The following is a 27,013-nucleotide window of genomic DNA, read 5'->3' on the forward strand; positions in this document are numbered from 1 at the left end:
CCGTTGCGTGTGGGGTTCCTGCTGCAAATTAGACAGCTCAAAGTGAAATCAGGGGCTATCTTTATGTGTTACTGCACGCGAGGATTTCTAAAAGTTGGCCCTGAGGATTGCTTCAGTGGGTTCCGCGAGCTCCATCTAGACTGGAGGAAGGGGAGGGGGGCTCATTGTCACATAGTGATGGCTGTTAGGGTTCTTTTCAACAAAACGCCCGAGGATTTCCGCTCTTCGCCACAGGCAGACGATGCGACATTGGAAACATCACGGTCACTGCGCAGAAAGCTTTGCATGTGCAGTTAGACGGTTCGAGTAGAAAGTCTGAATGCAAATATATATCAAGACATGTTTACTAAGAGGCGTTTTCTGCATAAGTTCAGGATTCCTACAGCCTGAGAGATTTCCGCACAAACATGCGCACAAACTGCGTTGACTACGCAATTCATCTACAGATTTCAGATAATTAGTGACTGCCGATTAGATTACGATTATCCGCATACGTGGTCTCTAGTTAGTCGAATGGTTTAAGTTCCCAAATGGTAATTGTGCATTGTTCATCACCTGCATATTTCAATTTTTTAAATCATATTTAAACAGCCTGCTTAAATCTGTGCGCTAGCTAGATTTTTCAGCATATATAGTTTTTACTAAGTCCTCTTCATTTTTTCGTCCATGGCCCTAGTTCTTATCGCGCTTTCAGTCGTGACTATTTTTACCAACGGTTTTAATTCGCTGTTACTGAAGAAAAATTTCAGAACTTGCATCTTTTCGCTCTTTCGAACGGGTAATTTTGTTTGCAATCAGAAAGCTCGACAAATATTGTCAACGCAATCCTGAATAGTGCTTGTCATTCTGGTTAAATACATCAGCAGGCGTACGTCACAGTGATGGAGTACGTGCCCGGAGTCGACCTGATGCGCGTCGTGAACCATGAGCACTTCCTCGATATAGAAGCCGTCAAGGTGATCATGGCACAGCTCATTCTGGCCTTGGAACACATGCACCTGAGAGGCTTCCTTCACCGGGACATCAAAGTCTCCAAGTACGGCTCATAAGTTGTTCGCATTCTCAAGCATGACTGCAGTTTTTATTAATATCGACATATTTTCGGTAAAAAGCTGGAATGCGGCCGGAAGCGGTGAAATCGGCGAGATCAGGCGCTGGCGCTCTAAATTACGGCAGAAAATCAGACACTCCGTTTGAGAGTGCTTTGCGCATTATGTCAGTACTTATTAAGTAGCGTACTCAGTTCCCATAAGTGTCCATATCGCGGGTGTAGGTCAGCAGCAAAGCGTTCTCATACTGGCATAAATTGTAGCGCACCTTGGTTACAAAAACGTGTGTACAGGTAAGAGGGCGCTCATTGGTAATACCTTGTGTAGCGGCTGACCCCATTTTTCAGACCAAATACGCACGCTTAATGCGAATGCTATCACAAGGATCAGCACTAATTATTGTGTGTTGGGAGAACCGAGAGTCCTACAGGAGGATGAGTTTCAACTTACCGGAGTTTTCATCGATCACTTAAAAAAAAAAAAAAAAGGTAGGAAATAGCGGATTGAAAGAAGATAGAAACAAATAGGACAGAAACAACACACAGAAAGCTTAACATGGAAATCTTAAGGCTTTTTAAGGGGGATTGAGTTGACCGATAGCTTGTTTCGAGCTTTTTGTTGGATGAAATATTGAATTTTGGGCATTGTTCCCAACGAAACAAACATTTTCGCACTCTTTAAGTAGCACTTTTGAAAAGAACGCAGCCAGTTTGGGTTGTTTTGCAGCTTGCAGTTTTCGCACTGTGGTCATGTGACTCTGACGCTGCTGCTACATGCTGCTTCAGGTTTGTATCACGTATACTACTGCAGCCTTGCGTGTTTGTCTTGATGTCAATTTGATAATCTGATGTGAATGGCTCCTACAGCCGACTTTCTGCCGAAAGTCAGGATGAAATTTAAAGTGGGCGCGTAAGGTTAAGAAGTTTACAGAGGTCAAATAGATGCAGCTAGCACAAAACCGTGTTAGTTGGAGGAATATTGCAGACGCCTTCGCCTGCAATGGGTATAGTCCGACTGATGCTCATGATGATGCTCGTACAGCGCACCTGCTTAGCTACTGAATGAAGTTTCTCAGGCAGCACAGAAGTAATATGCCCAGCTCGCGACCAAAGAATGAGAGGTTCAGTTTGACCACTTTCCCGTGCACCTTATTTTCAGCGCTATGGCTTTAATTGTGCGCATTGGTATTATAATGATGCTTGGCGGTTTTTAAGGCTATGTAGTGAGGAGATAAGCGTGCACGAACTAGTTTTAATCTTTGGTAGTTCTTACGTCATTCCTACCACACAAGCCCTCTGTGGTGCTCTGGGATTGGCCCTTCGTGGCCACGTGACCTCTATGGTGTCATCACTGTTTCGACAAATGAGGAATTTCTTATCTTACGGCTTGGTCTTGGTGTTGCGAGAATTGTAATGATATCGCATATATGGAATCAGGATCAAGCTACTCGCCGTGATGTGTGTGATTTTGAAACTGTTCCATATATGCTGTCAGCGAACAAAAATATTTAACTGTATTTAACGCATTTTGTCTGAAGTTACAAGATAAAATTTGAAGCTGCGGAGAAAACGATGCCATATTGGTTTCTGAAACAAGTAAAAACGTTCTCTGCCTGCTAAAGTGAGCCGTGTTGTGAGTTGTTCTCTTTTGATCTCTGGTGACCGTAATGCTGCTTTGGCGGGTGATTGAGTTGATTTCAATTTCTCTTGTGATTTATTGCATTCCAGTTTATTATTAAAGGGGTCATCAGGGAATAAATTATGGAATCTCGCAGCTTTTATCCTACGTCTTGAATTACTGGCTATAGCCGGGCTATATAGCACGAAGAAAAAGTGATTGCAGAAAACCTTTTTCCATTTCAGCATGCTTCTTATGCCAGGGGGACGACTAAAGCTGATTGACTTTGACACGAGCAAGGTCTGCCACGGACTATGTAAGCGAAGCATGACATACAGTCGCCATCTCTTTCTATTGAGAATTCTGACTCTTTAGTAGCATGGGAAGTGCATTTCTCACGCGCGTTTTGGCATTGTTGATGATGCGACCATATCAAACCACGATTGAAGCGCTTTATTCTGAAACAGATTTTGTGACGACGGTGTTCCGACTTGGGGGCCACTGGTCCAATAAAAATTGGCTATCGTTGCAGCGTTTCCAGTAGCCAGTGTGTTCACGTAAAGTCGTAAGTGTCGTAAGAATGCTGTCCTTTGTATGAGCAATAAACCTGCAAATAAGTGGCAAGAGGCAAATTACTTCATTTAACCTTACAACAAACAAATCAACTAAGGGGTGTAAAATATGATTTTAGAGAAGGCAAGCGAATTTCCGGTTTCTCTTAGTTTAGGCCACATCTGACACAACGCTATAGAGTGAAGCTGCCGCCCTCCCCAGCCCTTGCACCTGATTTCTGCAGCCGTGCTGCAAAATCTTACGACCGTTTCAGGCTCGATCCCGATGACCGTATCAGCATTCCAATATTCCGATGAGCTGGCTAGCGTTCCGTAAATCCTGTCCTTGATGAAAGCCCCCCCCCCCCCCCCCCCCACACACACACACACACAAAAAGACCTGGCCTATCCATTTCTGCAGGAAGGCCGCGTCTGGGCAGGTCTGATCTCTGGTGATGGGTTACCCGTGCAGGCCAGTGTGCGACAGTGAGGCATCCATGAAATAGGAGATTACAAATTATGGAAGAATGTCGTCCACCAGTTCATTGCCATTGCCGTTTATGCAGGTATGAAATGCCAGCGCGTAGTCAAACAACAGAATAAAAAAGGAAACATGCATCGAACAGATTGCTCAATACAATAAACAACCATTGAAGATAGCGTCACCCCCGCGCAAGTCGGCGCTATTTTATTCTAAATGTCAGCATAGTTCGTGGTTATCTGTGAGTTTTGTAAAAATGTTCCCTTCTTTCACCACCCCTGATCGATCTGGGTCGTGTTGTCGAGACAGATGTTCTATATAGAAATTCAAAGATGTAAGATTCCATTACCTGAATTTCTTGTGCAGTTTTGAAAGCTAGGCAATTCCAGATTTTGATGCAGGTGCCCATGGAGAAGAATCCGATCGTTTTTGAGCGGTGTCCTCTTTCGAGGTTACCTTGAGGATCCGGATCTTCACTCAAACTTTGTGCTCTTCCTTCGCTGTCTGGAGAGAAAAGCGAGAAATATTTTCAACGTCTTCATTGAGAACAGCTCCTTTGAGCTCTGTCAGTACCCTTCTGTGACAGGATCTCGATAATTCGAACAATTGTCTTCGGACTCCGTCCCTTGCCTGAATGTTAGTGTTGCAGTCGTGTGCCACCCACCTCCGTTTTCAACGTATTGTCGGTCCCACTTCTGAAATCAGGCGCTGTTTTCCCTCAGTTCTAAAATGCATGCCCGCGGTTAAGGGATTGTTTTTTACAGCTAAGCTTTGAACTAACAAGTTATGCTCCTGGCATCACAAGACAAATAAAAGATACATCCCTTACCCGTGCATAAAGTTCATTTGAAAAATTGTGCGAGTTTAAGCATGGCTTAAACCTAGTTATGCGAGCGAAAGCTGTGGTAAGCATTGTTTTGCACAGTGTAGCAATGCTATACATGGTTTGATGATCTGAATTAAAGGGACGCTCAAGCTTCGCCTTCAGAGTAGACGCGATAGCAACTTTGTGTGTCCCCTCCATCGAAACCCGACTGCGGCGGCCGCTTTTCGATGGAGGCGAAACGCAAATGCGTCACTGTGCTGTGCGATGCCACTTCACGTTAAAGACCCCCAGGTGGTGGAAATTATTCCGGAGCTCTCCACTACGACACCTCTTTCTCGCTTTCTTCTTTCTCTCCAACCTCCCTCCTGGCCTCACTGAACGATTAAGGTGTCCACCGAAGGATATGACAATCACTGCAGCTTTCCTTTCCTCTAAACCAATTTACACGTTTTCTTTAAGACGACCATTTTAGTGCTCGTTTTGTATAAGTTCTTCTGGGGGAAAGGAAGGCGCAGTAGCTGCTTCTCTTTGCGGTGAGCACCAACACTTAATTAGGCCGAGGTCACACCACCTTTTTATTACGCGTTTTTTAAGTTTATTAATTAATTGATTTTTTTTTTTGGGGGGGGAGGAAAGGTTTGGTTTTGTTTATGGGGTTTAACGTTCCAAAGCGACTCGAGCTATGAGAGACGCCGTAGTGGAGGACTCCGAAAATTTCGACCACCTGGGGTTCTTTAAGGTGCACTGACATCGCACAGCACACAGGCGCCTTGCTTTTCGCCTCCAACGAAAAGCGGCCGTCGAAGCCAGGATTCGATCCCGCGTCCATGGGAACAGTTGTCGAGCGCCGTAACCACTGCGCCACCCCGGTGGGATAGGGAAGAAAGGCGAAAGGAAGGCGGAAATTTTGCTTCAGTTCAAGGTCAAATGTTGAGAGCCAGACGACTTTCAGGTTTGTCATGGCAGAAGTAGATCTTCCGCTCTAAAATCTTTCGCATAATGGTGCGGCGCTGCCGCACGCAGCCACCTCCGACGTTAACACGTGTGCTGTACATCACAGCGAAATCTGCCTCTCTGATGGCTTCAAATGGGTCACATGATAGAAATGCCATCGAAGTCGCATCACTCCATGGCGCGAGTGCGATGTGGCCTTCTCTGTCCTTTGATGGCTGGAGCAGCAAGCAGAAGCGCATGCCACAGCGCCGACGGGACAGGGAAGGTAACATGGCTCTTCACACGGAGAATAACAGCGCTGATGCAGCTGGGGCGTCGCTTAGAGCCCGCGTGTATTGAATGCGCGCGTCTTTTGGTGCGAGGTATCAAAATTCGTCGAGCCACAGCATCAATAGTTATTGCGTTTGGAAAATTCTAAAATCTTGAATGATATTACTAACAATGCGCTATTGTTGTCTTGTTGCGACGATACTCTTAGTTGTAAGAATTCAAAATTAAACAGCACTGTCTTGGTGGAGTATAGTGGTTAGGGCGCTCGATTCTAAGTCGTACCCATTAAAGTGGGGTCGGATTCCGGCTGCGGGAGCTGCTTTTGAGTTGAGGCGAAAAAACAAGGCTCCCGTGTGCTGTGCGATGTCAGTACACATTAACGAACCCCAGGTGGTTGAAACTTCCGGAGCTCTCCACTACGGCATCTTTCACATCCTAAGTAGCTCTGGAATGTTCAAGAGCATACACCGTACACCAAACTATCAAACCATCAAAGTTTAACCAGTCTGCTAGCTTACATTATTCGCCTGTTTTTTTTTTCATGTCCATCATTAGCGTAAAAATTGTGCCGCACAGGCTGTCTTCATACACCAAATACCTATTTAAATATTAGTGTTGCGCTTTCGAAACGCCTAGTACATTTGATGGCAACGCTAATGGTTGGATAATTTTCCAAGCGAGGAATCGCAGCAACCGAGCGTACGTTTGCGTGACAATATCTTGGTTATCTGAGGGGATGGGAAGGAGGGGAGGGGAGAAGTTTACTTATAAACAAACTTGAATTGTACGTGGGGATACGTGTTATAAGAAAGCCCATAATAAAACACTTTTCCTTGGAAACATTTATTTAAGGGAGTATAAATGATGCAAATGATCATTTTCCGTTTTTTTTTTCAGTTTCCATACGCACAATGCGTACCTTCTTCAAGAAGACACCTTTTGAGTTCAACGACGCAGAGTCAGCTGGAACGGTACCTTACATGGCCCCCGAGGTACTGCGGCGCCGCCCTTACGGTAATTTACTCGCACCAGCTCTTTTTACAGTACATAAGTCGACACATCCATGCGTACTAATGTGGTCACCGAGAAAAATGCGAGTTTTATCAGGCTTTACAATTTTAGGTTCTTAAAAGCCTTTAGAAGCGCCATGAGCATGAAGAACGCACTGCACGCTTTCTTATGTTTTGAAGGAAATAGTTATAAATGATAAGCTGCGCAGAGATGAAGGAAAACGAGGAATTGATAATTGTACTGTTGTTTTTTTTTCTGAAAGATACCAGTGGATAAAAAGGATCAGAAGCGGGAAAGCACAAGTAAAACCAATTGAGAGGCATTCGTGTTGTTCACGTTTGCGAGAAGGAAATGTTTAAATTCAGAACGGCAAGGTGGGTAGGGCGGTGGAGACGAAGCTGCTATCAACGGTTAAATAGGGCCCTCCAGAAGGTTGCCATAGCGTTGGAATCGGGGAGGGGAGAAAGAGCCAACTCCAAGCCGAGACAAAGCCGCAAACTGAAAGGAAATCCCAAGCTGTCGCCAATATTTTAATAAGACTGTCCGATACCACTGATCCAAATGCATTCACGGCTGGCATGGCTGAAAGCACACATACATTGCTGCGAATTTTTTTTTTATCAATAAGCATAAGATATGAGGCAAGAATAGCAGGCTATCCGAAAGGACATGGCACTTTTTGAGTTAAGGCACCGGACTACGACAATATTAGATTAAAAAAAATAGCACGTAAGGTTAAGGCCCGTTTTCTGCTGATGGCTACCACCGTAGCTTATCTAGTTTTATTCCGCTTCGCTCAAACTCATAACACATGGGAAAAACATGATAACACACAAAAAAAGGAAACCTCTCCGTGCCCAAACAGTTAGAGCCGATATGCGTGTCAATGAAATGTGAAGTAGGATTTGATAGCATTGCTTCTCCAGGTCAAGTTCAACCGGGTGGGCCTGCTTCACCTATGGCAAAACTGGCGAAACAAACGGTCGAGATCTCTGTGGCCCCGCGTAACACAGCTGTTTCTACTACGCTCTCCGAGGACACGGAGAGGGTACCAAACAGACGAGCATGCATTGACGAAATGCGGGAATGGGAGTAACAGAACTAGTGCTCTAAATACGTTGTTTGAAAAAAAGAAAAGAAAAGAATGTAACACATGCATCTTACAAGGGTAAAGTGGGGAAGCCTCAGTTCGCAGGTCGAGCCAACGCTTCGACAAATGGACTTGTCTTCGTCTGAGCAAAGCGATCATCACTGGCAGGGGTTTAAATAGGCTTTTGCTAGTGATGCTGGGAATACACAACACCTTAGATGAAATAATTGAGGCAACACTAGCTACACAACAAAGAAGGCTAGATAAAACTAAGGATGGAAGGAATATATTGAGGGAAATAGGTATACAACTGAAGGAATACTGGGACACGACAGAGGAAATGAGAGTGGAGGTCCGGAAGCGGATCCATATCCCCCCATTACCAAAGAACATGCACCCTGAATATAATAAGCAAAGACTAGAGAAAAGGGCCGAAACACAGACACGGAGATTCGAGACGGAAAATTCAGGGAGAATTGCTTATGTAGACGCTGCATACTGCGGCAAAAAAAAAAAAAAAATGAATGGAGTCGTACTCAATGGCAAGCGAGAAATGGTTACCAGCAGTGTCTATACAAACAAAATCGATACAGACAGCGGAAGAGGCTGCAATAGCACTGGTTCTTGCTTAGACCGAGGCAAAATACACAGTCAGTGACAGCAAAAGCGCAATCAGGAGCTACACCCTGGAGTAATAGCAAAAATCGCGGGTAGAATCCTCGATCAAAAGCGAATAGAAAGAGACGTCACCCTTGTTTGGACGCCAGCCCCCGCAGGCGTGCCCGGAAACGAGGCGGCACACAAACTAGCCCGAGATCTCACACACCGGGCTGGAGGAGTGCCACCGGAGCAAGGCAAACAAGTGGACTTGATTAACTGTAGCGAAATAACAATGCACTACAGACTGAGATGGAGGGTCCTACCACCACCAAACGCAACGTTAGGCAGAGGAAGCAGTAGCATGGAGAAAGCTACAGACAAATACATACCCGAACCCAGTTCTTGTCAACCATATATGGCCAGAAATACGATGAGACCTATGTTCATTATGTAAGGAACGGGGATCTCTAGATCATATAATATGGGAATGTGCAAAGTCATCAGGCAGGGCTAAAATATAACTAAATACACCTGGGAGACCCTTCTGCGAAGCTCAGACCCAAGAGCCCAAAGAGAAATTGTTCGACTGGCCGAAGATGCCGCCGGAGTCCAAGAACTACCGGCCTGCAACTAAGGCGACTGTCCCACCTTCCGGGTCTAACCCCCGAAGAGCGGGACAGTCACTCTGTTGGACGAATAAAAGTTTTCTCTTTCTCTCTTCCCGAAGAAAAAAAGCTGGGAAGGGCGGAATGGGGGTGAGAAGAAAGTAGGTCAAGGAGTGTGGAGGTGGAGGATGGGTTAGAAGGAAGTAGGTCATGGAGTGAAAAAGAAAATATTTGTTCATCAGTATGTATTTCTCAGCATGGAACCAGAGATCCTGTGCCCTGCAAAAGAAATAAAAGCGGCAGTACAAGGAGAAACTACAATACCAGGTAGATGATTAGTCACCACTTAAGCAGGTTTGATGCAGATACACCTTACAAAAGGGCAGGCTTTGCAAGGGGCCCTGATAAGGAATACAGGGGAACAATTCTTAAAACTTTCCGCAAGTTTGAGGGGGGGGGGGGGGGGTGGACAAAGAAACAGAAAAATAACTGCACAGTGAACCACAACTAACCTGGAATTTTTTTTTTCATTTTGTTTTCTCTCCATGACCTACTTTCTTCTAATGCATCCTCCCCCTCCACACTCCTTCACCTACTTTCTTCTCACCCACATTCCCCCCTGCCCAACTTTTCTGCTTCGGAAGCAAAAGCGTATTTAAACCCCTGCCAGTGATGATCGCAGTGATGATCGCGTAACCATTTTTCCAGCTGCTCAATTCGTTTCCTGTAGGTATATGGTAGCACCTGTTTTAACCAGAAAAAAACAAAGCAAAACAATTATTTTATGCTGCACCAAATGATAAGCATTCCTTCAAATATGAACTTTTTAGGGCTATGAGAAGGAATACATCGAGATCGTGAAGCTTTAACTGCTTTTTAAACAATTTTTAATACTTCAATGTATTTATTAGAATATTTGCAATTTAAACCCGTATACTTTATTCTAGAACACTAATTGGATTATAAGCATTAAAAACTAATCGACCTGCAAATTCAATTCATGGTATCTAAAATCTTTTCTGGGAAATGTACGTGTACGTTTGTTAATAGCTCACAAGTTAGAAGGAGGTAGCATTGTGCCGTATTACGCTGTTCTCTATTAAAATAAGCAAATATGTATTACAGTTTATGTATAAACTGTCCACTTAGCGCTTCTGGGAATACCTGTTGCTAAAGTAATTGGCAACTGCTCAACACTCAGCTCCCATCCTCCCTACATGTGGTAGCATTTAATGCCAACAGCGGAAAAATGTAGATGAACCATTCGGAAGCGTACTTTTACGGCGATAGTCATTAATGGCTCATACTGTCGGCGTTTGTTCGTCCGGTCACACTATAGCTGTCAATGAAATGACGTTTTCAGAAAAATTAAAATCCTGTCTCCACCAGAAATCGAACCTCCATCTCTCGGATGGATACCAGGTGCTTCTCACCAAGTGCTTCTTTGAATCTGGGAATAGGATGAACCTCAGGAGGCTTGGTCCGGAGTATAGGTGACCTGGTGTTATATTCTATAAGGAGTTATTGTTCATTTATTTTGCGTGACGGTGGCATCTGACGAAAGCATAAACCGGTAATTTATAGAAACCACAAGGTAGCATTTCTCCACATTTACGGCAGCCTCCGCCACTCACCGCGCTCACTGGCCCCACCATTCGCTGCCATATTCAAGACAGGGTAGAGGTCACTCCTCAGTGAGACATTTATCCGGCCGCTTCCCGGTGATGCTTCAAAGCCGTGGCTTCGTCATTGAAGAACAGGGACCAACGCCAAGAAATCTACTAAATCGAAAATAAAAATCGCGAATAATTGTTATAGAATGCACGTCCGTGTAAAACACCACCTAACTGTGTAAAGGAATAGGTAATTAATTTGATTTAATAATTAACTGTGCTGTTAGGAAAATTTCTCCAGTGAATTACACCTATCGCGATTTATTGTTTATTCGTAAAGTTAATTTTCTCTGACGAACTTTTCGTTTTTGGAATTTAATTGCAGACACATCGTAGAATTCAGAAGCGTATCATTGCTTTTGAGCAGGCAGTAATCAAGCGTATCGTCGTTTTCAAATATTTGTAGTATTTATTGTGCAATTAGGAATCACCACCTTCGATCACGTAGTTCCCTTCTAGGGTAAAATATGTGAGGTGAAACTTGACCGCGAACGCGGTGCATACAGCGCAAATGCGTGGTGTAGATTTATATTTTTCTCCAAACCAGTAATGTAACCTCTTTGCCCTCCCTCAGGTCGTGCCGTGGACTGGTGGGCTGCGGGAATTGTTATGTACAAACTCATGACGGGCCGCGTGCCCTTTCGAGGTAAGACGAAGCAGGCGCTGCGCGACCGCATCATTACGTCGCCGCTGCGGTGGCCACGCCCAGAGGAGCGCGAGAACTCGGCCACGACCCCGGCCAAGGACATGACTTTTCGCTTGCTCCGCAAAAACGCTGTCGACCGCCTCGGCTCACGCAGCTACGCGGACCTCAAGTCGCATCCGTTCTTTGACCGCTTCAACTGGAAGCGCCTGCGCCACGATCAACATCTGTGCGACATCCCTAGCCTTGTACCTTTGGTGAGGTCAATGCGATCTAGGGACATGCTAGACTCAACTAGTGCCGCCGATAGGCGCCGGCTGCTCAAGCTGGGAGAGTTGAAAGACGTCAGCGCAGACAACCAGCGACCACTCCTGTGCTACGCGTCCGATTCCTTCAAGAAGCTCATAATCGCTGTGAGTGCTGAGTACCCTTTGCTTTTCGCCACTTTCCTGGCCTCTGTGGGAGCGGCTGTCCTGCTAAAAACAAGGAGACTATGAGTAGGCCTAGAAAGCTTCGTTCAGAAACATCTATACAGAGAGACTTAGAAACGAGAATATAGGATTGTTAGGCTATAAAATGACAAAAGTTTGACCCTACTTAAATCTGCTTATGACGAGCGAAAGCACCTGCCGCTGTGTTTGCGTGTTGCCTCTGAGATATCAGTTGGACTATCTTGGAAGCCGGTGTACTTGCTCAGGCGAGACCGAGAGGGCACCGCTGTTGTGAAATGCGGCCAATTTGCGGACACACAAAATTTCGACGATATTAGATGCATTTGCTAGGCTGTGTGCCGCAGGATTGGTACTTTCGCACGACATTCTTCCTTTCTTTTCGGAGTTTAGCATATTCAGAAGACGTGATGATTGCGATTGTTGCCTTGCCGCATATTGTCTGGGACAATAAAGTGCATAATTATCAGACTTCGAAGTGACGAAAGCCAGAGGAGAACCTGTGCCACTTCCAATTCGTAGTAATATTTCAGGTTGTCCGGGCCAATGGTTTCGTCATTTTCATATTAACGAACGTGGCACTGTTGTTTACGTAGTGAGGAAAGTACGCACTTTACGACATGGGAAAGCATACCTGTTTTCCCGTGTCGGCTTAGCGTAATGTTTGCGACATGCTGCACTAGCTTTTATCTGAACTCCTTTCTGCCATCGTTATACCTCTGACTTTCCTCAAATTTACTTGCGTACGGGGTGACATGATAACCGTTGAGGCATGTTTGATGGCACGTACGGGCGAGTTTATCTAACGAACCATTCCTGGTGTTATATTTTTCGATTTTCCTTAACACTGCAGGTTTAGTATTTTTAGAGCGTCTGCTGAAGGAAAAATTGTGGCAGCTTTTTTAAGTGTTGTTCTTTTAGCGGAGCAAGAGGTTCTAGGAAAAGGCTGGGGTCGAAGCCAGAAATCATTGAAAGTTTGCAGAAAAGCACAGTGGAATGCTTTCTGAACTTTTGTAGTCGGCGTCTAACGTGGCGGAGCTATTAAGAAACCGAAATAAACTATCCCGGCACGTGTCACGGATGTATAACGGTATTGAATAGATAAAATTATAAGGATAAGGAAAAGTGAAACTAACAAACTTTGTTTAGCTGGAAATAAAAACCACAGGAAAGAACGAAATATAAAGCACAAATGAAAGTCGAAAACAAAAAGAATGTTTAATAGTTGCCTTGCTCAGTTGATAGTAAGATTTGTTTTGTAGGTGTCCTGCCGCGGTGGCTCAGTGGTCAGGGCGCTTGGCCGCTGAACACAAAGGACATGGTATCAAGTGCCAGCTGGAGACGATGATTTTCGGTGGAGGCGAAAAGCAAGGCGGCCGTGTGCTATGCGATATCAGTGCACATTACAAACCTGCCGAGAAGGACGAAATTTTTGGAGCCCTCCATCACGGCTCCCTTATATCCTTAGTCGCTGTGAGACGTTAAAGCTAATGAAATTTTACCTGATGTTGAGAAACCGAGGAACGGCGACCGCCTTGCTTCTCGGCTAATACCGTTTTTCCGCCGTGCTTTTTGTTCAGAGAGGCACAAAAATGTTGTGGCGTCTATATTTTATGCGTGATAAAAGGCACAGCTAAAAATGAAGCTCGCTAATACGAAATATTTTTAGCACTGAGTCCCAGCCCTTGCCACGCAGGTGGAGAGAGCGGCCGAGCCCATTGCTCTTTCCGACTCGTTCATGGACACGTCCTCGGACAGTGAGCCTGAAATGTCTTACGTGCACAGTGAGCCGCCGCCACCCATTAGTGAAGACCGACCGAGTGTCTTCAGTCCTGATGGCGGAGCGAGTAGGGAGCTCTTTGGTTACCCCACTCTGTTTCAACCAGTGTATACATAAGTGACAAAGCAAAGGAACTCAGTAGTTTTAGCATGCTAAGAATACGAGTGCATTTTCACATATGGTGCAGCCTGGAAACTCTGTATACCCAATCTCTAACTTTGGATGTTCGGCCCTGAAGTCATGAAATGCCAACCACTGATTGCAGATTGCAAACTGAATTGACCGAAAACTCTACCGGCTTTACGAAGTGACAAATTGCTGTAAGCCTGCGCAGACCTTGCTTTATAACATGCTAACTTGATCGTGCAGCGAACACTGAACTTAGCAGAGAACACAGAAATACCAAAAACGTCAAAATCGTCCTGTGGCTATATGCACTTCTCCACCGCAACTGCGAGTGACTACAATTTTCGCGCCTTTATGAAAACGTCTATTCATAAAACGATCTCACATAGCAAATTTTTTTTTCGAATCACTATTCCTTCTCCGAATCTTAAGTTGTTAATTTAGCACAAACTCTCGCAACAACGCTCACTTTGAGAGCTCTGGTTTTTGATGCAGATGGATGCTACTTAACTATCTCCTCTCGTGTCGGGGTGACGTCCCACGCGTAGCGTATTTTTGAAACAATACAGAAATGCACTTTACGATCGTAGGCGTCGGGCTCACGAATGATCCTATACGTCTGGTTCTTTCGCCATCTATCCTTATTATCTTGGCTTGATATGTCAACGGCATATCATACGCGCAAACTCTTACTGTATATATATATATATATATTAGTGTGTCACACCAACGCTCGGTGACTGTCGACGGTGACAAAGACGATGAGCATATGTCGAAAGGCGCGTGCTACAGAGAAGACGGCAGACAAAGAATACGCAAGAGACTGACGCGCTAGTTAAACGGTCGACCGGAACACTGACCTGAGATTGAACGCACCCTTACAATATATATATATATATATATATACACATGTGTGTGTGTGTGTGTGTGTGTGTGTGTGTGTGTGTGTGTGTGTGTGTGTGTGTGTGTGTGTGTGTGTGTGTGTGTGTGTGTGTGTGTGTGTGTGTGCAGCAGCAAGTCATGCTACTCGCACAGTCGTAAGGCAAAAGTTGCCATCAGCAAATCACAGGCGTACTATTTTTCAACTCCGTCACTACGGCTGGCTTCCAAATGACAACCTCGCGCTCGCCACGAGCACTCTGTGTACCCAGAGGTAGCGCAAAGAGGACCTCTTCAGACAACAGCATACTCCCGTTTGAAAACGCATCCTTCGTTCTATGCTAACTTAGCGATTCTATGTGCTTGACTCTCTATAAAGTAAAACTAATCTGTTTTTCCTCGCTGCTATTCTTCTCTACAACAGCACCAGTGTCCGTGCTCGTTGGGGTGGAGAAAATCGACATTATGCTCTATCGCAAGAAACGGTACAGCAAGTACTGGAACTTCGGCTTTGAATTGCAGAGGCTCAAGGGGGAAGACAACATCAACTACTTTGTTGTCCACGTAAGCACTGCTCACAATATCAGAGCTAGAGGGTACATTCTTCGTGTGCTACTGTATAGCGGATTTCAGTAAACGCGCATGTATTTCAGCTATGCACGCGAAAACTAAAAAGAATAATTAACCGCAAAATACATTGAACCTATCGCCCAATGTTGTGTTCCACCTCTGTCAGTGAATTTGGCGGTTAATTGTCCCTATCACGAGTCACCAAATGTCCTGCGCGTATGTCATTATATGTTACGCAAACGTTTTTGCTTGAAGAATGGGAGGACAACAGCCATTAGCTGCGTCGAAATGTTGTCTAGTGAAACAGGAGGCCATATTTCGTCAGTGGCCGCATATGTAAAAGCCACGCTGGTCGCCTCGAAATTTGACTGATTTTGAGAAAATTCTAATTTCAAACAAATCTCGTTTGCTTGGGGTCTCTGAAGGCGTTCAAGAAGGATCTGGCGACACGTGAAGATCGTAGAACAGCTCCGTTCCCTCTGAAACGTTACAATTAAAAACACCTTTTTTAACGCTCGGAATTACAATAGCTACAAATACTAATAATCATTTGTCATGAAAGAGAGCAAACGAGCAATATGCCAACTGTTGCGTTCTTCCGTAACGTTGAAAACCGGTCGGAAAATGTGTGAAGCCGGAATAAGCATGACTGGAGTGCGTCTTGGGCACAATAAAGCAAGACTGGAAGTACAGTTTGTTCTGTTTTAATTATTGAAGGTCAGATATCAAAATACACGCTTCAAGTGTGGTAAAAGTAACGATTTGCCTTGCATGAGTTCAGCCCTTGCTTGTAACGCTATGTGTTTTATTCCCACATATGCACTGAAAATTTGCGCCATTGACAATGGACGCGCAACGTACAAACTGTAACGGAGAGCACAGACGTTCACCTAACGTGGGCTGTGGCATTTTCTTCAGCCTCGCTTTCTAAAACAGCTGCTGACAGCACTGACACAGCGGATACGCTGTATGTCCAGATTTAGGCGACTTTATAATTCTTTATATCGGTGCCAATTATCTCTGAAAGCAGGTGCATGCAGTTTCACAGCGGTGGAAAAGATACGCGCAAATATTGAACACAGTTCATTACACGAGGGCCTAACCGAGGGGATTGCTATCGCCGTTCGTCGCGCAGGACGTAAAGCCTGACAGCCCTGCGGAAAAGTCTCAACTGCTGGTGCTGGATTTCCTACTCAAAGTCAACGGCGAGACCGTGCTGGACCTGCCCATGGGGCGAGTCAAGACTCTTATCGCAACCAGTGGTGATCAGATGCTGCTGACAGTGATGTCAGCAAGTCCTTATCGCGCGCTTACCACACGCCGTGATATGATGGCTGTTTTGCGCAGTGCGCCACGTGAGACTGTGGTGTTGTGCCCAGTGCGAGCAACGTGCGCCCTCCAGAAGCGATACGGTGTCGAACTACTCGAGCCTGATGTCTGGGACGACCGAGGGAAGCAGTTCGTCAAGGTCTACGTTGTGAAGGTGAATGATTTACTCGCCTGAAGGTAGTTGCTATATGCCAGGCTGGAAATATACTTATTCTAAAATCACATATGTCGATATAACTCTCGTTCCACGTAATGATGGGCACCAATATGAAGTACGCATGCGTCTTTAAACTTTGCTGGTAATAAGAGCAAGTCGGTGAAACGCTTTTTAGTGCTTAAGTTTCCAAGGGACTCAAGATATTTTTTCATTTGAGATGATAAGTGCCATTCCCGCCTTGCTCTTTTATTATTGGTAATGCCTGAAATATAGCCTCCACTGAAGATAACAGCAAGACACTTTCGCGAGATATCTTAGTAACGCATCGTCCTTTTACTCCATGACCGTTTCGTGATGGCGCCTTGGTCAGATGCGCCATACATCACGTCCATGGTGGAGCTTAGGGACAATAATTAACTGAGGGTGTGTGCGCGTGCATCCGCCTATGCGGAGCCGTAATTCAGAATTGACGCCCAAGGCCATTAGGTTCAATGAACATGCTTATGCATTTAGTAATATTAGGTGCAATGTGAACGTACTCTAAAGGGGCCCACAAACACCTCCCGAGCATTGCTCACAAACTATCTCAGTCGCTAGATTATGCTGTGATACACATTTGAACGTAATAAAACACGTCTACGCGCACTACAGGTCGCGCAATCCTATTCGAAAGTTGGCGCTCTCTTTCTTTCGACTTTTGCGGTCCTCCTTCTCCTCTGTGCAAAGCTACGTTTTCGGATGACTATTCGAATGGCTTCTTCGCGACGTCACGCAGGCATTAAACTACCACTTATGCGAAAATAATTGAAATACGCTTAACGTTTAGTTATCAGGAAATAAAGTTAGAATGTTTTGTAGACAGAAACATTTTTGAAAACTTTTTTCCTTCCACTTCCGGTCTCGCGCGTGCACCGCGGTAACCACGGCGCGGTTGCCCGCTGCGACCTCATTTCAGTTCTCTGCGAGGCGTTTTTTGCCTGTGTATGTTCTCGTGTCTTGTGTCTCCCATGCGAAATGGACTTCGAAGTCGGCTTACCGGTCTCCAGCATTAGGTCGGTGCCTTCAATGCCTACCGCAGTGCACCGCGCCGTACGTAGTGCAGCAAAATTTCGGAGGCAATCGCTCCGTTCCCGTGTCCACCAAACCAAAATACGCACCTCGGATCGAGCCAAGGCGACAAAATACGCTGGTAAGTAATGTGTTTACTAGCCTGAATATAGCGCACAGATAAACGACGGTTTCCCTGGTGCAATGAGTTAGTCATTGTTGTGAAGCATCATTACTGTGGTGGCTTTTAAAATCCTACCGTCTCAACTGTTGGCTGTATTGCGTCAAGCTCATTTTGGCACGTAGTAATTTTGTAGCGTATAAACTTTTGTCTTATAGTAAATTAGCTAAGACAACTGTACCTACCTGGCTCGGCCGTATGTGCGATGCGCGAACCCGCGGTATCGTGCGCGGGCATTGGCAGCTTTCGGCCCTTGATACTGGCGCAGACTGCGGGTTCGCACTGTACGCAGCAGCAAATGAATTAAGCACCCTTACCTAGCTTACGAGCAAATAAAAGTTACCGCAATATCTAAGCTCCATGTGCAGTTTCACCCCAAACGACTGAGCGGTTGAGCCGGAGAGATACAAGCCACCGTGGTAAATACGTATTAGGATACGCATGCTGTATCTGCCCTTGTAAGGTTTCATATGACGTGCAGTGATGAGGAGGCATCGAAGAAACAAAGAAAACAACTTTATTTCAAGAAAAGGCCCACAGAAATTCTCTAGATAATTCCTAGAGCATATTCCATTATGCCCTGAGGCAATAAATAACGTTCTTAAAAAAAATTCTCTCCTCAGCGAAACGCTGTGCTTTCTTAGTCGCTCAGCAGTATAAATTACCGCTAAGAACGCAGTATTATTTCGCACACATAATAACAATCAGCGCAATTACACTGTTGTCTTGTAAATTGGGTAGCTTAACCGATGGGGAAGAGCAAGCCCGTGAAAAGAGAGATGTGACATGGTCACTTGTGAAGTCGGCTCGCGTTAATTGCGTTCAGCTTGGCCTGAAGAAGCTGAACAACTCTGATCGGAATAATTATTCGCAATCTAGCTTTACACACACCCTGAACCCACAGTTGCTCTGTCTTTCCTACTTTTTGTTTCAAGCGGCAGCTTTGATGCAATACTTGAAGGGCCTGCGAGCGGTCGCACACCATGTGGAGTTGCCGCGAGAAGCAAACAGCATGTTTTGTGTGCACGTTTGTTTGGTCGCAGTCACAAGCGAAACACAGCGACATGGGTGCAACAAGACTGCACTCACTCCGACATAAAAAGTCATATGAAACTGCGCTCCAGCTATTGTTAGTCGCAGCAAACATATTAAAACATTTGTTTCAGCTCCGGCGACCAATGCTTTACGGCGCTGATGCCAGTCTGTTGAGCATTTGAGTTAACTATACTGAAGTTGTACTGTGCAATTGAATAGTCGTGGTCTGTGCCTGTGTGCAGTAATTAGTTCGTCTATTGACGGCCTTTCACAGGCATCAGTCAAAGTGGCGCTTTGAAGCTATGCTTGCAGCTGTGTCTCTGTGTGAAGAGCCCTGAGACCCTTTCTCCGCATCTTGGAGGAGCCTTTGGACTTACGCTGCGTAAAATAGTCATCGAGATTACAGCAGTTCACTTAGTTTTTCGTGTAGTATTATAAGCAGAACAAAGTAATAACTTACAAAAAGTAGGCTCCATTTTCACTGGAGAGGCACTTAATTGTCCTTTTCTTGATTTTGTCATTTTCACTTTCCAGCGGTCCACTCCTTTTTTTTCTGTGCCTGGAGCTTTGAAGAATTTTCATTGAAGTGAATAACAGCCAGATGTGACCTAAAAGGAAGGTAAATATGAATGAATTTCTCGTACTTTATAAAAAAATGGGTTTCTTGTTGCTTACTAGCAAAATTATGCCGAGTAGAGGCTAATATATGGGACCATTATGCATTATATTCACACCACAGCAGCAGAGATTGCTTCTGTTTTAGCTTCTATATCCAGCGCCTTTATATCGAATTAAGAATGTGTGATCCTCAAGCAGCAAAATGAATGTATTACATGTATGAAATGAATGTATGACAAAATGAATGTATGAATGTATGACATATTGTGATTTACCCATGTTCTCTCTGCTGTTGTATTCTAGCGATCATCATTAGTCCAAGTGATCAAGTGAACCTTGAGTATTCTTTCAGTTTCAATACAGTAGCTTCAGGACATTTGAGACGGTTCTAGAGGGGTCGGAAACTTGCGCTGATAACTTCCAGTTCTTTAAAAACTACCTTTGTCTTGGGACTGCACTAAGATGAGGAGCACAAAAGAGACGAGGTGTTTTTCTAGCCTGCCCTCCATGCTTGCCCTCAACTTTGTGTCATTGCAGTGTCTCAGCTCTTATCATTTCTCTCTGTATGTATTCCTGGTGCACTGCTCTTTATCTCATCTCATCTGCCTATTCTAACAAAAGAGCAATGACTTTCAATGAGGACCTTGGGTGGCCTGTGCAGTAAGTCTATAGCCTCCTGTCTCACTTTCTCCATGGAAGGGGATTACAGAATGGCTAGTGCTACCATCCTACCAAATATGTTTTTACCATATTATATGAAGTATCCTTGAATGTCAGAAGTGTGCACCGCAGTCTCCTCCAAATGAATGAAAACTACCTTTGACATGGCAGTGTTCCAGTTTTGAAAAGATAAGTTCAGCTAATTTTGCAGCAGTGTATTTACTATCAGGATGGAAGGATGGTGGCAACTGGCTCATTGAGTGCCTACTTTATGCAGAAGTTGGGATTGAGTTACGTGGAGGGCACTTTTTTGGCAGATGTCAGGGTCGACTCCTGTGAATCGCAATTGTAGGGTATTGTTTTACCTGGCCTGATAACATGAGCTCCAGATCAAGCACTGCACTAAGGAGACTGAAGTCAAGCCCAACTTCCATAAAAAGAAGGTACCCAATGCATCCAGTACCACAGCAGTTGCTCCCTCCTCACATTAAAATAAAAGACTAGAACTCGTTATCTCTTTCTCCAGACCTCAGCACTACACTATGAGAAAGACTGCTTTGAGGTGCATGAAATTGGTCACAGTGCAATTTTTCAGCCCTCCAGCGCTATTCCATACCACAAACTAAAAGTAACCTGCTTAGTTGCAAGTTCCAATGGGCTGCTTACAAATTGAAGAATCAAAAGGAGCAAATTAAATGGAGCAAATTCAGCACAAGCTTTCTTAGATGAACTCCTGTTTTTCTTTTTCGCACTGTGTTCTATATCCTCTGGCCTCTGTTCCTTTTATAATGACAATATTATGTACATACATACATTAAAAGCTTCGTGCAAGGATTTATTGTTTGCACATGCCATGCAGAAAAGTTGGACTGCGTAGTCACACTGGAGTGGAAAAGAATGTCTTAGTCTTCTCTCTCATTCAACTTACCTTACTTGCATCCCACCATACGAGTATGCAATTGATTTAGGAGCACACCTGATGACCAAGCTGCGAAAAGATTCAAGAGAAGATGTTTTGGGAGACAGTTGTCGAGTGTCAATAAAAAACCGGGAATTCTTCAGAATGGAGTTCAGCTTCTTGAAAGCACATGAATCAGTGAAATATATATAGATAAAAAAAATATATATAAATATTTGCCTGATGAGTTGCAGTGTTGGTAGTATTCTAGTCAATCGTAGATGCTTATCCTGCTTACAACTGCTGCATTGCAGCTGATAACAGTTTAGCATCATATTTATAAAAAGACCCGAGGTCTGGTACTACTATTTTACTTTGAAACGAAATCTAAGAGATCTTGTCAAGCAAACAAGCTGCACTTTGTCTCCTTTTAAATTGTCATTATATGACAGTATGGAAAATCTCATGGTATTTGTGCTCCGCACTTGCATGTATAACCAAGCTGCCTCAGTATTAAAATATCTTGCAGTCTCAACACTCACATTTACATTATTTTGTTTCTTCACATCATTGTGAGTTTCTTTTTTGGCTATGTCATATGTCAACTTGCTGTTATGTGCGGATGTGTGAAAAGTTTTTTCCATCCAGTTCTATTTGCATTACCTATCCCTCAAATTTATCACTGGTTGACAAATGCCACAAATGTGAGCCGTACGCCTGACAAACAACATCAAAGTGAAAACTTTGATGTTGTTTGTCATGCATGTTGTTTGTTCATGCATGATGTTGTTTGTCAAGAAGCTCATGCAGGCATTTGTTGTGTGGTCTATCATGGCCATCATGCTTATTGCATATGTCAATCAACAGGCTGCACCACATGCTGATGATCAGGTCACCATCACCTTGGCTCAGGGCAGCAACATAGTAAACATGACTTGTGATTGTCTGGATCTATGGTTCTATTGCTTCACAGCTCTTCGACCTGCTCACAGCTTTCAACTTCTTAAATGCAGTATAGAAGAATGTTATTACCATGTGCTCTCCCTAATTATTAAAGCAAGCAACTGCACTCATTTTTAGTAATGTGCCAGGCATCAAAGTAGTGCTGTATGTGCGATTTGCTGTTCTTGCAATATGTCCGGATAGCTTGGTGGCGGTTTGCAGACAGATGAAATTAAAAACTCTTTACATAATAATGTATGCCACAAACGTACCTCTTCCCCGATGATTTGCAATGAATAACCATTTTGTAATTAAATTGTTTGTATTGTATAATGAACCATTTGATTCTTTTTATATATAGACATGCAAGCAGCACTTGCCAAGGATACTCTTGGTGAGGTTGAAAATAATTCAACTTAATAATATGCAGAAATTGTCGCCTTTTATTAACGACTGCACTGAGACTCGTTAAGTTGAGGCCAGGCCCCATACTCGCACTATTGGGCACTGCAGCTGACTTCACACAGTTAATATTAAATGCAGCTTGCCAATTTTCATATCGCAGCATTGCCTTACCTCTCCTATTCTTACCTGTTCCCATTTTAGGATATGGTCAGTCCGAATGACAACAACGCTGTACGTGCATACTTGGCGCTGTAGCCGAGAAGGTCGCAACGCCCATCTCCTGCGAGGTCCCCTTCCATTCCATCCAGCCGGCTGATGATCTGCACCTGCTGTTCCTGGAAAAGCTGGGACAAAAATAAATGTGCATTTGTGAACCACTTGTAACATTGCGCCGAACGATGTCACTCGATCGTTGCACTGCTGCAATCGCGGGCGCAGTTTTTTTTTTTTTTTTTTTTTTTTTTTTTTTTTTTTTTTACGCAAGCTTGCCATAAGGTATATTATAAAAACCCGTGTAAATTATTTTCCGTTAGGAACCGGAGAAAGCTGCTGCTCTTATTGTTGTCGGTGAACCATTTGGAAAAGTCCTCATCCCTTGTTGCGGTTTATCTCCCCCTCCGGCCTCCCTTCCCGCAGAAATCTAGCTGTGTATAACTTCTGTCTATGAACCTGTCAACCAACACTTGCACTTCCGATCGGCAGCTTTGAGCGACTAAGCAATAAGCCAGTTCACGCGAGTGATAACGTTTCATTCGCGACCCCTCCCCCCCCCCCCCCTCCCTCCTGCTTAAAGGCTGAACCACATGGCAGCGTTTCTTCGGCGCCGCGTCGGCGTCGCGGATATCGGCGTCGCCGGAGGTGCAATTCTGGCCCTTGAAGCGAGACGACGCTGAAAGACGCAGGTATCTGGAGGGGCCAGATCTCAGCGTCGACGCCGAAAATTATTCGCATGTGGGGACCAACGACAAGCCACGCATGGGCTGCTGCGGCACCAACCGCCACAGGCTCAACTCGTTTCCGCGGAAGCAACAGCTCCTCTTTTTGTCCGCGTGCATGCCTGCGCCTTTTGATGCCATTGCCTCCCCCACCCTCCCCAGTAAGTTACCGCCGTCGCTGAATAGGACAATTTTAGCTACGGACGGGGGACAATTGTTCGAACGTCCAGGATTCTCCCACGCCTTGCCTTGCAGACGCCAGTTCGTACGCCGTCATGTGTTTGGTCGCCCTTTCCGGCGCGCGCCGAGCGACGACGCTCATAGACGAGACGCTGACGAGACGCCGAAGAAGCGCTGCCATGTGGTCGGGCCTTAAGGGTAGAGCCCTCTTGGCACTTTTTTTTTCTGTTTCCATCCCTTCATTCCTGACAGCGTTCCTCCTTTCTTCTCTTTCTTCATTCTCTTATCAACCGCCCATCTCGGTTTTCACGTGTTTCTTTCCTGGCTGCCTGGGTTGGTGAACTTGTACGCGGCTCCCTCCGCATGGCATTTCAGGGTGCGCTCTGTACAAACATCACATGGCGTAACAAAAAAAAAAAGCTACAGGGCGGGAGTCATGCTGCGATCATAATCGGGCACCGAACAGAGTTTGTTTACTTCTTGTCGGCGCGCGCGTTCGCCGTTTTCCCGCAGTCAGCTGATGCCGAACCGCGGCTGACAAACTACACTGCGCACAACTACGCAGCCCCCTTCTCCTCATCCCCTTTCTTTTTTTTTTCTTCTGTATAGATCGCTATGTTTCACGAAGGAGCATGGTATAATCAAACGCATGACGAGCCTAAACACGAATGTTTCAAGGTTCGAGCAAGGTACAAGAGAGAGTTTCCCTCTGCGACGCCCGGAAGACCGTTCTCTGTGATCTCGATTCTGAATTTCTAGTTTTTCGCTGACATCTCATACCCTTGCTGCGGAACGGATATTATGGACCGCGAGCTCGAAAAGCCATTTTGGCAGATGAGTGCCGAGATGGGACTCGACCCCCATAAGTACACGCCGTTGAAGAATCTTGTGCTGAATCCCGGCGACGATAGGATACTGCTTATATGGGTTCATTGGTGCATGGGGTCCAACTAGCGTAACAGCAAAAAATATCAAAATCCCATTGTAAGCTCGCCACTGGCCTATTTTGAGCAGTGTAATTCACAGTGATCATGACAAATCTCAATTGTGCACGCCACAACGTCGAGCAAGATCGCTCGAGTTAAAAAAAAAATCCACACTGTACTGTGATAACGCGTCTAAAGCTAATATTATCCTAATCTTTTCATTTTACATTTACCGGCAGTGTTGGAAGAAACAGCGTTGGTACCGCTCCTTCACGCGGACGCAGTCTTGTTGGGATCGCCAAATCGCGAATCACATCCGGGTTAATATTATACTCATCGGGCGAGAAATGCCGTCTACAAACGTAGATAAACGCTTTCTTCACCGATGCTGACTATCCGATGAGCTGTGGCCACTGTTTCTGTAGGTTGGCGTCTTGAGGCACTTTATGCAGAATGTTTATCCTGCCGCCACTAGCAATACCTTAGCAGCCAGGGACTGCACACTGTAGCAACCTCCCGCTCATGTCCCGTCAAAACAAGTCAGCGCTTCGATAACTGCCTTCGCGAATTCAAGGGAATGGCCAGTCTAGTCCAGACCTATCCTCCACCCGTCGCGCACAGGATGTAACACGAAATCGAGGGTGAGGTCAACGCCAGGGATGTATAGCATGGCAACAAAACCAAAACTTCCGAGTCGCGCCGAAGGGCGATGACGATGAAGCAGACGACGAGAGGCCCCCGGCGGCGCGTCGGAAAGTAAGCGCGCCAAAACGGAAGTTGCGGCGTGCGGCGCTAAGCAAAAAAGGCAAAAGCGAAAATGCGTCAGTTGTGACGTGTCAGTGGGCGAGGCCCGTGGAGGAGGGCCAGCCTTTGCGCGCGCTAAAAAGTTGAAAGGAGGAGAAAACCCGCGAAGGAGCAGATATTCAAATTTTGATTGCAAATAACTCTGCTTTCAAAGGCCGCATTTCAAAAATTCTTGCAGGAAGGTTATTTTACATCGAAATTCTTTCATATATTAGGCATAGGGAAACTGTATTGTTATAGCTGTTTTGAGCCCCTTTAAGGCTCATCTAACATGCTGATGCAGGAGCTGATTTTACTGTTTCCCGCCATAAACGCTATATCGTAGGAAATTTATGCAATTTAGTGTTTAGGACATAGCATGTCGCTGAAAAAAAAAAAAACTGCGCCACCTAGTTAAAAGAAAACCAAGGTTAATAGCCATTTACAGCGTTGTTACATTTCCAGCCTCGATGACAGTGTCGTCAACCAGAAAATCTGTCAAATTATCGTCCCTCTTGAATACTTTGAATTTGAGCTGCTTATTAGCAAGGGTACGCTACCACAGGGTAAAGGAAGCAGTGCGGTATTTGCTGCGAGTGCTCCGTCGTCTGGCATTCGTTAAGAGCGAGGTCATGGGCCCGAGTCTGAATGGAGGCCAAGGGAAGGGGAAGGAAAAATGTCCGTGTGCTGAGTGATGCGAAGGCAAGTCCGAGAACCTTAAGTGGCCGAAATTATTGCGCAGACCCCCATTACTGCCCCTACTGCTCTACGCTTTATATGTCCAACTCCTCACGGCAAGGTTGAGGTGCTCACCAAAAGGTTGAAAATATATCCTTCCATTCCCTTTCTGATAAAAGATACACATTCTGCGGCGTGGTACCTCATGAAGTTGAACAATGATTTGCGCACGCAGGCGGCAACCGCGAATCCCGACCAGCCTTCTCTCTACCCTGGAGATGTCATCTCTACCGTGGACGGGTCTCCCGTGGAGTTGCTTACGCGGGATCAGCTGCACAAGATGCTCAACGGATCCCGCTCTCAACTTCCTGTGACTGTAGTGCCCCTGTCGCCACTTCGATCGGCGCATCGCGTGCACATTAGCAAACTGCACGAGACCACGATCTCGGACGCTGCTATCGCCACGCGCCTCACAGCTGTCGAATATGAGGAATCGGATTAAAAGGCAGCTTGAGAACATCCGTGCCTGTCCAGTCGTCTCTACTAACGTGACTGGCCTTTGGCGCGGCTTCTTGTTGAAATACAGTGCTCATTTCAGCATGTACGGAGCTATGGGTGAATCTTGGTTACTGAATGTTACTCAAGTGGTTTTAATTCGTATTCGCGTATCGCTTCTCGACAATGCTCAGTAATAAATTCTTCCGGATTGCACGTCGAGAAATATAGTGAACCTAGGAGTGACAATAGACTTTTATTTGGCTCTTCTGTTGCTAATGAATTCAAAAGCTTTTTCAAAAGGTTTGTTGCAACATGTTGCTCCAAGACGGCATTTAGCTACTGAATAAAATTACTGCAGAATCGATAGCTTTCAACCTAAACAACTCAGAAGAAGTCGACAACATTTTAGGGACCATTAAGTGTACCTATTACGCAGATCACAATTTCCCGCCGCGGTGGAGCAGTAAAAGGGCGCTCAACTGCTGTGCCCAAGGATGCGAAATCGAATCCCAGTCGCTGCGGCCGCATTCCGCTGCAGGCTAAAACCCAAGCTCCTGTGTGCTGTGC

General features: G+C 45.2%; 1 protein-coding gene across 1 annotated transcript in view; it reads left to right on the plus strand.

The window, feature by feature from the left end:
* Positions 1 to 26,481, plus strand: part of LOC146183956 (microtubule-associated serine/threonine-protein kinase 3-like) — a 57,717-nt gene extending 31,236 nt beyond the window's left edge. Inside the window, exons 7-14 of the mRNA XM_084608447.1 lie at positions 864 to 1,036; positions 2,912 to 2,982; positions 6,646 to 6,762; positions 11,302 to 11,783; positions 13,516 to 13,666; positions 15,029 to 15,168; positions 16,310 to 16,657; positions 26,184 to 26,481. Coding sequence (XP_084464573.1) covers positions 864 to 1,036; positions 2,912 to 2,982; positions 6,646 to 6,762; positions 11,302 to 11,783; positions 13,516 to 13,666; positions 15,029 to 15,168; positions 16,310 to 16,657; positions 26,184 to 26,450 — 1,749 coding nt within the window. The 3' untranslated portion in view covers positions 26,451 to 26,481. The remainder of the gene's footprint in view (positions 1 to 863; positions 1,037 to 2,911; positions 2,983 to 6,645; positions 6,763 to 11,301; positions 11,784 to 13,515; positions 13,667 to 15,028; positions 15,169 to 16,309; positions 16,658 to 26,183) is intronic.
* The last annotated feature ends 532 nt before the right edge of the window (positions 26,482 to 27,013 follow it).

The sequence above is a fragment of the Amblyomma maculatum genome, chromosome 7, assembly GCF_055883805.1.
Source record: "Amblyomma maculatum isolate TAMU_Amacu chromosome 7, ASM5588380v1, whole genome shotgun sequence".
Taxonomy (NCBI): domain Eukaryota; kingdom Metazoa; phylum Arthropoda; class Arachnida; order Ixodida; family Ixodidae; genus Amblyomma; species Amblyomma maculatum.